At 44.6% G+C, this 13,333-nt stretch overlaps 1 protein-coding gene across 2 annotated transcripts in view; it reads left to right on the plus strand.

The window, feature by feature from the left end:
* LOC104668194 (nodal modulator 1) overlaps positions 1–13,333 on the plus strand; it is a 64,246-nt gene that overhangs the window by 14,944 nt on the left and 35,969 nt on the right. For both annotated transcript variants that reach the window (XM_010370846.2, XM_030924560.1), the window contains exons 6-11: positions 345–417; positions 3,895–4,047; positions 4,936–5,073; positions 5,403–5,492; positions 8,694–8,799; positions 8,983–9,133. In XM_010370846.2, the coding sequence (XP_010369148.2) occupies positions 345–417; positions 3,895–4,047; positions 4,936–5,073; positions 5,403–5,492; positions 8,694–8,799; positions 8,983–9,133 (711 nt within the window). The remainder of the gene's footprint in view (positions 1–344; positions 418–3,894; positions 4,048–4,935; positions 5,074–5,402; positions 5,493–8,693; positions 8,800–8,982; positions 9,134–13,333) is intronic.

Raw genomic sequence — 13,333 nt, forward strand, 5'->3', positions numbered from 1 at the left:
TCTGTCAAACCCAGTCGAATGTTCTGTGACTGATCGCTGCTGTGCTACAAGGACTGGTTTTATGCCAGAAATCCTTGAGATTAAGGGAGATGTAAGCCCTCCTGCTTCCTATCAGCACATGGAGCACCCCTCTTGGCACACAGTAAGTGCTCAATAAGTGCTCTTTGATGCAGATTTGCACAGTGAAGGATTGAATTTCATTCATGCTCATTTAACAAGCTAATGGCAAGCTTGCAATAATTCGAACATTATTTTCTTGTCATAAAATTACATTACATTAGTCCTAAAATTAGAAATACTTGGGTGGTTTGGAGAAAGCTAAATGGTTATTTTGTATTTCTTAGGTTTGCATTTTTTAAAGTTCTGCCTGGAGATTATGAAATCCTCGCGACTCATCCAACCTGGGCGTTGAAAGAGGTGAGTGTGACAGCTACGTCTGTAGCCATGCCAATAATATGCTGGTCTTGGAACAAATGCAGGGCTTTTCAATTTAGGATATGAAAAGAATTTATGGTTTTTCCAGGGCTGGATGAAGAACCAGTGGTGCCATTGATTAGTTTGGTGGTTATTTATAAGGTGTAACTCCTCACTGTAGCAGATGTTGCTTGTGTTGGTTTCAGTTTTAGGTGACAGTGTTGTCTTCCTGCTGTGAAATAGATCTGTTTTATTAACTATAGCTATTTTAAACTAAATCAACAACAGAAGGCCCTGATGAGATTTATTTGTTCTTTTTTCAGCTTGAAACAGAAATCTGTAAATATACTAAACATTCTAGAAACTGTGGGACATGTGCCCAAGGAGAATGTATGAGAATGTTTATTGCAGCTTTGTTTGTAATAGCAAAATATTATAAACAACCTAAATGCCTTTTAAGAGAAGAATGGATTGGGGTTCCATAATACAGTAGGCTGCTGTATGTCAGCAGTAATGAATGAACCAGAGCTACATATATCAATGTAACTACATTTAAAAATAGAGTTGAAGGAAATATGATTTTAAATACTTGTGATAACATCATTTACGGATACAGTCTTTTTTTTTTTTTTTTTCTTTTTATAAGATGGAGTCTTACTCTGTTGCCCAGGCTGGGGTGCAGTGGTATGATCTTGGCTCATTGCATCCTCGGCCTCCTGTGTCCAAGCGAGTCTCCTGCTTCAGTCTCCTGAGCAGCTGAATTACAGGGATGCACCACCACGCCCAGCTAATTTTTGTATTTTTAGTATAGGTGGGATTTTGCCATGTCGGCCAGGCTGGTCTCAAACTCCTGGCCTCAAATGATCCACTAGCCTCAGGCCCTCAAAATGGTGGGATTACAGGTGTAAACCAGTGCATTTGGCCAGATACGGTCTTTTTTTTTTTTTTGCAACAGGATCTTGCTCTGTTGCCCAGTCTAGAGTACAGTGACATATTTGTGGCTCATTACAGCCTCTGGTTCTTGGCCTTCAGCGATCCTTCCACCTTGGCCTCCCAAGGATCTGGAACTGCAGGCGTGTGCCACTTTACCTAGCTAAGGATACAGTCTTTTTTTTTTTTGAGATGGATGGAGTCTTGCTCTTGTTGCCCAGGCTGGAGTGCAGTGGTGCGATCTCGGCTCATTGCAACCTCTGCCTCCCAGGTTCAAGCGATTCTCCTGCCTCAGCCTTCTGAGTAGCTGGGATTACAGGTACCTGCCACCATGTCCGGTTAATTTTTTGTTTTTAGTAGGGATAGGGAGGATACAGTCTTATGTAGAAAAATTATGAAGACATACATGGGAATAGCAGACACTGTTCAAAATGATACTGACTTCTAGAGAAAGAGGGAGGAGGGGGTCTTGGGGGTATGCCATCATCTTGAATTTTTTTTTTTTTTAATTTCTTTAGTTGGTTAGAAGGTATGTAAGTGTTCTTTAGCAGATCTTGTTTTATTTGACTGAAATAGTTTATAGTCCAAGATCAAAAAAGGAACTCCACCTACCAGGTGAGGTTCTGTAATAGCTGTGAAAGACCAAATTAAAATAAGATTAAGGGACATCTTGACGTGTTAGCTTCTGTGTTAGTATAGAGGCTGTATCTCATTTTTGCTAAAGAAGCATTGGAATCAGTATTTCAGCTTCTACCCTATAGGTTTTATTATTTTTTTACTCTGTAGGTTTTATGCATTTATAATTGATGATAGTTTCACACCTAGATGTCTCTTCTTACTGTTTATGACTTTTGGTTTTGGGGGTTTTTCTCTTCTGCAGCAACATTTAAAAATATTTTATTCAAGGCTGGGCGCAGTTACTCATGCCTTTAATTCCAGCACTTTGGGAGGCTGAGGTGGGCAGATCACTTGAGGTCAGGAGTTTGAGACCAGCTTGGCCAACATGGTGAAACCGCATCTCTACTAAAAATACAAAAAAATTAGCCGGGAATGGTGGCATGTGCCTGTAATCCCAGCTACTCGGGTGGCTGAGGCGGGAGAATCCCTTCAACCTGGGACCCGGTGGAGGTAGCAGTGAGCCAAGATTGCACCACTGCACTTCAGCTTGGGTGACAGAGTGAGACTCTGTCTCAAAAAAAAAAAAAAAAAAAAAAAAAAAAAAAATTCGAAATGAAAGGGCTTACATATTTATAAATAGAAGAGATTTTAAGGTTTACATTGTATGTTAATTGTCTGCATAGAAGAATCTGAGTTTATTAATATGAGATTGGGATTTTAAAGTAAAGCATGTTGGTAGAAGTCGGGATAATGTTTATCCTTCTCCGGGGGTTAGTGACCGGAAGCAAGTGTGGGGGCACTTCTGGCTTGCTGGTGCTATTCTGCTGGGTAACCAGTGCCCAGCTTGTGACAAGCCCTGTGCCGTGTGCTTAGAATATGCGCACTTTTCTTTGTGTAAATTGTACCTTAACAAAAATGTTTAAAAATATACATGTATTATGAAAAGAACAACTTAGGACAAATTAAACAGAGTTTAATTGAGCACAGAACAGTTTGTCAATTGGGCAGCCTCCTGAGCCAGAATAGGTTTACAGCAACTGTGGCACTGTTGTGTGATTGCAAAGGGATTATGGACAGAAAAAGAAAGTGATGGACAGAAAGCGGAAGTGAGGGACAGAAACAGTTGGATTGGTTACAGCTGGACGTTTGTCTTATTTGCACATGGTTTGAACAGCTGGCCGCCTGTGAGTAGTTGAAGGATGGCTGCTGCAATTGGTTGAGACTTGGCACTATGTACAGAGAAACCTTTAGGCCAAACTTAAAATATGTAAGAAGGCAGCTTTAGGCTAATCTTCAATTAACACTGTGTATCATTAAACATCGAAAAACAAAATACGCTCATTAAAAAAAATTGGAACATGTAGAGGAATATAAAGCGGTGGAAACAAAGTTAGAAATTTTGGAAGGTGGAAAAGTATATAAGTAAAATGCCACCGTATAGATAAAATCATTGTCATTTACATTTTGGCACATTTCCTTTGACTTCATTTTGGGCATTGAAAAATAGTAATGGGCCAGGCGCGGTGGCTCACGCCTGCAATCCCAGCACTTTGGGAGGCTGAGGCGGGTGGATCACCTGAGGTCAGGAGTTCGAGACCAGCCTGGCCAACATGGTGAAACCCCGTCTCTACTAAAAATACAAAAATTAGCCAGGCGTGGTGGCGGGCGCTTGTCATCCCTGCTATTTGGGAGGCTGAGGCGGGAGAATCGCTTGAACCCAGGAGGCAGAGGTTGCAGTGAGCCGAGGTTGCCCCATTGCACTCAAGCCTGTGCAACAGAGACTCCGTCTCAAAAAAAAAAAGTGATCATCCTAATAAGCAATTTTATGGATTACGTTTCCCAGTTAATATTTTAGCTTCAGCATGTCCTCATGTTGTTAGACACTTTGCAAGTGTTTATTTTTTCACCAGTTAAAATCTTTTTCTGTTATAGGCAAGCACCACAGTGCGTGTAACCAACTCCAATGCCAATGCGGCCAGTCCCCTCATAGTTGCTGGCTACAATGTGTCTGGCTCTGTCCGAAGTGATGGGGAGCCCATGAAAGGGGTGAAGTTTCTTCTCTTTTCTTCTTTAGTAACTAAAGAGGTAAGCAAAGAAAAGAACAAAGGAGATGGTGTGAAGGGTAGGAGGGTGGGGGATTATAGACCAGAACATACTGTTTTAATAAATGCAGGTCTGGGTTGATTTATCATTTTAACACTTAAGAATATCATGTGTCTCAGGCCGGGTGTGATGGCTCAGGCCTGTAATCCCAGTACTTTGGGAGGCCAAGGCGGGTGAATCACTTGAGGTCAGGAGTTTTAGACCAGCCTGGCCAACATTATGAAACCCTGTCTCTACTAAAAATACAAAAAAATTAGCCGGGCGTGTTGGCACATGCCTGTAGTCCCAGCTGCGCGGGAGGCTGAGGCAGTAGAATTGCTTGAACCTGGGAGGTGGAGGTTATAGTGAGCTGAGATCGCACCACTGCACTCCAGCCTGGGTGACAGAGTGAGACTGCCTCAAAAAAAAAAAAAAAAAAAAATCAAGAATATCATGTGTCTCTGTTGACTCACAAGACATTGCACATCTACACTGAGAGGCAGTGGTATGTGATGGAAGGTACACAGGCTTTGAAATCAGACCTGGGTTTAAACAAATCTCAGGTTTAAACAAATGCCTCTTCCTAGCTGTGTGACCCTGGGCCAGTCACATTACCTTCCTGAGCCTCCGTTTCCTTATTTGGAGAATGATGACCCATTATAAGGAAGGACAGTCATGTCATATTTCCTGAGAAGACTGTGGCAGTTTTTAACTTTATAACTTGAATGTCAAGATTTTTGTTCCTTTTATCTGTATTAATGTGTCTTAGATTTCAGAAATACATATATTGACGTGAAACTTACAGAAATTTTCCTATGATGTGGCTAATTGATGGTATTCAGAACATGTAAATGGAAAAGGAAGTCTTGTCTTTTTTTCCCCCTGGCGTAGGATGTCCTGGGCTGCAATGTCTCACCAGTGCCTGGGTTCCAACACCAAGACGAGAGTCTGGTGTATTTGTGTTACACGGTCTCCAGAGAAGATGGCTTGTTCTCCTTCTACTCCTTGCCAAGTGGGGGCTACACAGTGGTGAGTGAAGCAGATTTCTGTTCTGTTTATGTCTGGGACTCTCATGATACAGTAAAAGCCAATGCTGTTTGGGTGTTAAAAGAAAAAATGGTTGGCCTGCAGTTCTCTGTAAACGCTGTTAAGAAGTAACTTCAGATGAGACACTCACCCCTTAGTAATAGCTACAAAAAGGGCAAGGCTTCCTCTTTTTAAATCTGCAATGGTTATGATGAGCATTTCTCTTGGCTTGTCTTGAACCCCTTGTCATTTGTGGGCTGCTAGATCGAGTATTAATATTGCTGATTGATCATGTTCGTGGTTCTTAGTGATTAACAGACTCTTCCTTCCAGATTCCGTTCTATCGAGGGGAGAGGATTACCTTTGATGTGGCGCCTTCCAGACTTGACTTCACAGTGGAGCATGACAGCCTGAAAATCGAGGTAAGGCTTTCCTGTCTTCTGGAGGGACAGGTGTTTGAGTTCCCATCCCTAGGCACAGGTGTTGCAAACATGTTTAAAAAAAAAAATCGATTATTTTTTCTGGAAGGGCTGTTGGAAAAAGTGCAATCTGGTATTATATTCTTGCACATGATGTCGTTATTGTAGAGAGCTGGATTCCTAGTTAAATCTCCTCATTCAGTGAAATATATTTATTGAGTGCTGGTGACATATATTTCAGGCACCATTCCAGGACTGGGGATACAGCCGTGACCAAAAGAGGCAAAAATTCTTGTCCCTGTGGACCTCATTTTTTTTTTTTTTTTTTAAGACAGGGTTTCACTGTGTGGCTCAGGCTGGAGTACAGTCGTATGATCTCAGCTCACTGCAACCATTGCCTCCAGGGCTCAAGTGATCCTCCCACCTCAGCCTCTTGAGTAGTTGGGACCACAGGCGCATACCACCATGCCCAGCTAATTTTTGTATTTTTCGTAGAGATGGGGTTTCACCATGTTGCCAAGGCTGTTCTCTAACTCCTGGGTTCAAGTGATCTGCACGCCTTGGCTTCCCAAAGTGTTGGGATTACAGGTGTGAGCCGCCGCACCTGGCTAGACTTCATGTTCTAATGACAGGAAGGGTCCATGCATGTATAGATGAATAAGTTAGAAAGTACAGTAGAAGGTGATAAGTGTTCTCTAGAAAAATAAAGGAAGAAAGGAGGTCGTGCAGTATCAGGGTGGAGACAGGGGTAGCAGTTGTACATAGGGTGTTTTTGAGAAGTCCTCCCTGTGAAGGTGACATTTGAGCAACAACCTGAAGGGAAAGAACGAGAGAACCATACTTCACTCCTGCAGGAAGAGTGTGTAAGACTGAGGGAACAGCACGTGCAAAGGTCCTGAGGCAGGAGTGTGCCAAAGAGTCTGGAGCACCCCAAGGAGGCCAGGGTGGCTGGAGTGGAGGGAATGAGCAAGGAAGGAGGAGGTGGAGCGAGGTTCAGGGAGGTGACAGGGCAGATTGTGCAGGGCCTGGTGGGCCACTTTGCCTATAACTATGGGTGAGAATTGGTGCCACTGAAAGGTTCCTAGCAGAGGAGCGGTTCCTTCTGGTGTCTGTCTTGAGGAGAGTTTGCAGGGTGTCAGGGTGGAAGTGGGGGACTAGTTGGGATGCCATGGCCGTAAACCAGGTGAGAACTGGCAGAGCTTGGACCGTGGTGGTAGGAATGGGCAGTGTGATACATGGCTTGATAAACTGCCTAGACCTTTACATAGATGGTAAATGTATTTTTCATCTCACTTATGTCTCCTTTCATTACAGAAGTAGAAAATGGTTATTGCAGAAAATTGGCTAGCTAGAGCAAATCCCAAAAGAAAATAACAGTCTCTCCTAAGTGGACCACCCAGTGTTAGAATTATTGAAGAAATTATATTTTAATCATTTTCTTTTTATATTACATTTGAAAGTACTGTGTTAAAATAGCTTAAACTGGCAGGAGCGGGCTTTCAGGTCACATGCACAGTGGGGTGCAGACTCTGCTTTTTCAGATTCAGTGGAGTATTTGACCATTCTCCTGCACCCTGGAGGGGAAAGAGAAGGGTGAGAAGATGAAGCCTTTAGTTTGCTTCACGTGGCTTGCAGAGAAGGATGGGGGCTGGTGAGCATAGGCAGCTATTCCCAGATTACAGCCAAATACAGATTTTGAAAATGATGAATTTCAGGGAATGGGGCCCTGTAAGTTCCCTGAGGTCCAGAACTGTGAGTGTCTTACCCTTTACTGTTTTCCTAACATGTGATTCAGCACCTGGCACATAGTAGGTGCCCAGTAAAAATATTTGTTGAGTACATATGTGAATTAATAAGTAGGTGTTAGATGGAATGAAACATGTCTTTTTGGAAAGATCAAGAAGGAATATCTGTCATGTGAGACCATCACTAAGAAACCATTGGCTGAAACACTAAATTAAAAATAAAAATAAAGAAGAAGGGGCTACTGGCATAAAAAGGAAGTCATTTCGTTATTTAAAGCTTCATCTCAGATGCTGTTGCACACATTCACTCATGCATGAGTCAGTTATTGAGTGCCTGCTGTGTACCAGGTGACTAAGACAGAAAAGGTCCCTGTCTTCATGAGGTAACAAGCTAGTGGGAGGGAGACAATTAAGAAATCGAACAAGGACATTTCAGATACTAGTAAATTTGATGAAGATATTAAACTGGGTTGGCAGTGGTGACCTTGAGGATACACAGATCAGGGCTGGAACTCAGTAACTGCAGAGAAAGCACAGGTGTGCTGCTCACAGGCAAGTGGGGCACAGACACAGACACGGAGCATGGGACCACGTGTGAGTCAGTGATGGGAGTGGAGGAGGGTGGTCTAGGTGGATTTCTTTTTTTTCTTTTTTTCTTTTTTTTTTTTTTTTTTGAGACAGAGTCTTGCTGTGTCACACAGGCTGGAGCGATCTCAGCTCGCTGCAACCTCCGCCTCCCGAGTTCAAGTGATTCTCCTGCCTCAGCCTCCCAAGGAGCTGGGCTTACAGGCTCCTGCCACCACACCTGGCTAATTTTTGTTATTTTTAGTGGAGACAGTGCTTCACCATGTTGGCCAGGCTGGTCTTGAACTCTTGACCTCAAGTGATCCGCCTGCCTTGGCCTCCCAAAGTGCTGGGATTACAGGCGTGAACCACTGCGCCCGGCCTAGGTGGATTTCATAAGGACCTGTGTTCAGGGCGTGGTGGAAAGAGAGGAGGGGGCATGTCAGACCTTGCAGAGGTGGAATCCGCAGGAGTAATGGATGCTGGAGGAGCAGGGAGGGGGCGTCCAAAGTGATGCTGGGGTGTGCCTGGGAGACTGGAGTAAGACGTGGTTCACCAAAATGGGGGCATCTGGAGGGTAGGAGAGGGCACAGGGTTAAGGGTGGAGGGCTTTTAGAAGCCTGAGTCAGTGACCTTTTAACTAGGAAAGTAAGTCTCTAGACCTTTTCTGTTCTGTTGTTTGACACTCAGCAGTGTGTTGGGAACAGAACAGAGAAGACAGATGTGGGTAAAGTGAGAGGGAGCCCGGCTGGCACACAGGACTGGGGGACTGAGGGTTGGGAGTTGGGCGGCAGGAGCAGACATGGTGGGCGATGGCCGGCGCAGCAGAAGGAGGCTTCGTGGCTCTGGCACAGGAGCACCTTTGAGCACCTTCTTCCTGTTCTTTGTTTTCTAGCCCGTGTTCCACGTCATGGGATTCTCCGTCACTGGGAGGGTCTTGAACGGACCCGAAGGAGATGGTGTTCCAGAAGCAGTTGTCACCCTGAATAACCAAATCAAAGGTGGGCTGACACAGCAGCCCTGGGCTGCTGGCCAGAGCTCTTTCTGGACCACAGAGAGAAATGGAAAGGAACCGATGACTATATGAAAACATGGCAGCTTTTGGTCTCAAGTATTCTGGTGTACATGTAAGGATACACAGTTGTTTTTGGCTTATCTTCTGTTTGTGTGTTTTTGTTTTACAGTTAAAACAAAAGCTGATGGCTCATTCCGCCTTGAGAACATAACCACAGGGACATACACCATCCACGCTCAGAAAGAGCACCTCTACTTTGAAACGGTCACCATCAAAATTGCACCGAACACACCTCAGCTGGCTGACATTATTGCAACAGGGTAAGCTTATTGTGTGGATTTGGAAGCGCCAGTGTTTATGCTGGCAGCCAATGTAAAACAAAATGACCTGTGATCTGTGTGTCTTTGCTGAGCTTAAGAACTTAAGAAAGATTAGTACTTTTTTTTTTTTTTTTGAGAGACAGAGTCTTGCCCTGTTGCCCAGGCTGTAGTGCGGTGGTGCCATCTTGACTCACTGCAACCTCTGCCTCCCAGGTTCAAGCAGTTCTCCTGCCTCAGCTTCCCAAGTAGCTTTGACTGCAGGCGTGCCCCACCACGTCCAGCTAATTTTTGTATTTTTTAGTAGAGACGGGGTTTCACTATATGTTGGCCAGGCTAGTCTCAAACTCCTAACCTCAGGCTATCCACCTGCTTCAGCCTCCCAAAGTGCTGGGATTACAGGTGTGAGCCACCGCACCCGGCCAAGAAAGATTAGTTCTAAATCTTACAAACTGAAGGTACTGACATGTTGGATGCTTAATGAAAAGTCCCTTGCTTCAAGTTAAAATGAGCTCGTGAAATTAAAAAATCTTTCATGTCTGACTCTCATGATCTTTCACAGGATCCCTTTTTGCTTAATCTTTGAAAATTTTAGAAGATGATATTGTTGGTTGAGAAAGCTTATTGGAAGATGCTTCAGGTCATTGGTGTAGTTCTTCCTGCTTGTAGTCACTCATTATACTAGAAGTACAGGCAGGGACATCTTGTGGTTGAATTCGTGTGGTTTTACCATCATCTGAAGCAAGATTGTGTGGTGCCAAGAACTCGGGCTTTGGGGTCAGATCCCAGATCCACCTGCATGTCACCTGCAGAACAGCTTTAGACACAACAGGTGCTCCCAAAACAGTAGCTTAGAAGGAGAATGCAGGGTCTACTTGGGAGAAGCGCGGCATGAGCAAAATCAGGCAGTCTCAAAGCAGCACGAGGTGGCTACGGATGTAAAGCTGCGTGCTGCCGGAGCAGAATGTACTGGCAAGTGAAGGAGGTGATGAGGCCAACCCCCTAGCACCTCCTCACACCCCACCAGGGCATAGGGGCTTTCTCCCACTGGGGCCAAGGGGCCATGAGCAGTTTTGAGCATCAAGATAACAAGCTTTGATCATTGTTTTCAATAGGGCATTCTGAAAACAATGGCATGGGGGAGAGTGGCTTTGAAGCGGTCAGGACTTGGGCACAGGAGGTCTGTAAGCAGAGGCGACAACGGCTTGCCTTGTAGGGAACTCAAGGACAGATTGGTGAGATACTTTAGGGTGCCCAGCTTGAGAGCTGCGATGGCTGGGGACAGAAAGAGGAGCCAGTTAGGTGATGAGGTTCCGTTCTGGCCACGTTGGTCTAGGACCAGTAGGTGGAGCTCTTCAATAGGTGCTTGGATGGATGGTAAATCCTGAAGATTCGGCTGCAGGTGGCAGCCAGGACCACAAATATGTACAGGTAGAATTAGAAGAACAGTAGGTCAAAAGCAGAGTGCCAAGTGACCCAAGGGGGACCTAGGGAGCGTGAGGTCATAGGAGCTAAGAAAGCTAAGTTTGGGGTAGGAGCTAGTGTCCAACAGGAAGGTCCAGGGAGCGGAGCCCTGGTGAACAGTTTGCTGGCTCGATCACTGAGGAGGCCACTGGTGACTCTTTTCTGTAGACAGATGAAGGTGGAGGTCAAGGAGTCCAGTGGTGAATGGGGGACGAGGAAGCAACTCACCCTCAGAAAGTAGTTCTTGGATTTAAGTCCTTCCCACCTTCCATAAACACTTTACGCAATTACTCTAGATGAGGCACTGAGAAATGCTTCGTACCTAATAATTAATCAAACTAGTGTTCCAGAGATGGGGCTTTCACCCTACCAGGGAGACAGACTGAAGACAAATACATCTGTGGCCAGGCTTGGTGCCTCACACCTGTAATCCATCCCAGCACTTTGGGAGGCAGAGGTGGGTGGATCGCTTGAGCCCAGGAGTTTGAGACCAGCCTGGGCAACTTGGCAAAACACCATCTCTACCAAAAATACAAAAACTAGCTAGTCTCATAACCTGGTCTAACAATAAATAAATAAAGAGATAAAAATTAACAAATAAAATAACAAGATTTAAAAAAAGACAATATATTTGTGATGCTAAATTATGGCAGGTGTTGTGCAGGGAAGAGACCAGGGTGATACAAGAAGAGCTCATTTAGACTGGGAGCTCTGCAAGGCTTTCTGGGTTGCAGAGACCTTAGTAAAGACTGAAAGGTAGATAAAGAAGGACCTTTTCTAGCAGAGGAGCAGCATGCTCAGAGGCCTGCACAGGATAGGAAGGACCTGAAAGGCAGTCTGTGCAGCTGGAGGAGGTGGGTGAGGTCAGGGAGCTCTGGGGCCTTGTAGCCCTGCTTTGGCGTTGGGCTTTGCTCCCTAATGCAGTGGAAACCCGTTAAGAGTTGTCGGTTGGCCAGGCGCGGTGGCTCACGCCTGTGATCCCAGCACTTTGGGAGGCTGAGGCAGGCGGATCACAAGGTCTGGAGTTCGAGACCAGCCTGGCCAGCATGGTGAAACCCGGTCTCTACTAAACAGACAAAAGGTTGGCGGGGCATGGTGGTGTGCACCTATAATCCCAGCAACTCGGGAGGCTGAGGCAGGAGAATTGCTTGAACCTGGGAGGCAGAGGTTGCAGTGAGCTGAGATTGTGCCATTGCACTCCAGCTTGAGCAACACAGTGAGACTCCGTCTCAAGAAAAAAAATAGTTGTCAGTTGGCAAGGGAGTGATAGGGATCATGGTACTTTAAAAAGTTTGTTTTTTTTCCTGGCTGCTGTGTGGAGAATGGATTGGAGGAAAGCCATGGTGTGAATGGAGGGGACAGATATGAGGCGGTGGTGGTTGTCTGGAGGAGATATGGTGGTGGCTGGGCCCAGGCGACTGGCAGGCGAGGGAGCAAGGAGTAGATGGATGTGGTAGGTCACGTGGAGAACACACCCACAGGCCTGTGCTGTTGAGGTTTCAGGTTTCTTATTTGAGCCACTGGGTAGATGGAGGAGGCACTGTTCACGGAGATGGAGGAAATATATTTATTTTCTCCTTTAAAGCAGAGTATTTGGGTCAAAGAAAGAAAGATTGCATTTGTTGAACATTTTTGGAAAATCTCTTTTTTTTTTTGGCCAACATAGTACATTTGCCTTTTTAGCACACTGATACTTCTTACTATTTCTTTTCCTTTTTATTTTTTTTGAGACAGAGTCTCCATTGCCCGGGCTGGAGTACAAAGTGGTGCCATCTCAGCTCACTGCAGCCTCCGCCTCTCGGGTTCAAGCGATTCTCCTGCCCCAGCCTCCTGAGTAGCTGGGATTACAAGCACGTTCCACCACACCTGGCTAATTTTTACATTTTTTACTAGAGATGGGGTTTTGCCACGTTGGCTAGGCTGGTCTCGAACTCCTGACCTCGAGTGACCTACCCTCCTTGACTTCTCAAAGTGCTGGAATTATAGGCTGAACCATGGTGCCTAATCTTCCTTTAAAAAAAAAAAAACAAAAAAACTCAATTTATTTTAAAAACAAACTCTTTGGCTTCTGTCCAAATGACTGTGAAAATAGAGTTACCTCAATATCCACCAATATTACCTGTTTTTGTCCATATAGATATTAAACGCTGTTGAAAGAATTTATTGATGCAAATCAATTTTTAAGCGCTTCAGTATAACGGAACCTTTTTCTACCACCCTTTTGGTTTATTTTTCCAAACTAAACCGGTATGGATTTGAGGCTTAGGGGAAACAGGCACTTCTTTTTAATAAGAATATGAGCTAAAACAGAGCTTATGATTCAAATATTTACAACTTACGGAGGCAAAGAGATTTGATAGGAAATAGACAAGGCAATGGGCCCCTAACAGGTACACAAATCAAGAGAATAGGAAAGGTCCTTGGGAATGATTGTGTCAGTGTTTGCTTCCCATCCTTTTATTCTGAAAGTTCACAGCAGGGGAATGTGAGAACCAAAACGCATATGCTAGGTCTGGGATTGGGACACTTTCTCTGTGGAGAGCCAGAGAATAAATATTTCAGGCTTCATGAGCCATACGGTCTCTAGGACAACAGCTGAGACAGACAATTTGTAAATGAATGGGTAGAGTGCAACAAAACTACATTTTTTGACACCACAATTTGCATTTCATATAATTTTTACATGTCGTGAAATATTATCTTCCTTTTGATTTTTTTTTTTTAATTTTAACCACTTAA

Source organism: Rhinopithecus roxellana, chromosome 20, assembly GCF_007565055.1.
Source record: "Rhinopithecus roxellana isolate Shanxi Qingling chromosome 20, ASM756505v1, whole genome shotgun sequence".
Classification (NCBI taxonomy): domain Eukaryota; kingdom Metazoa; phylum Chordata; class Mammalia; order Primates; family Cercopithecidae; genus Rhinopithecus; species Rhinopithecus roxellana.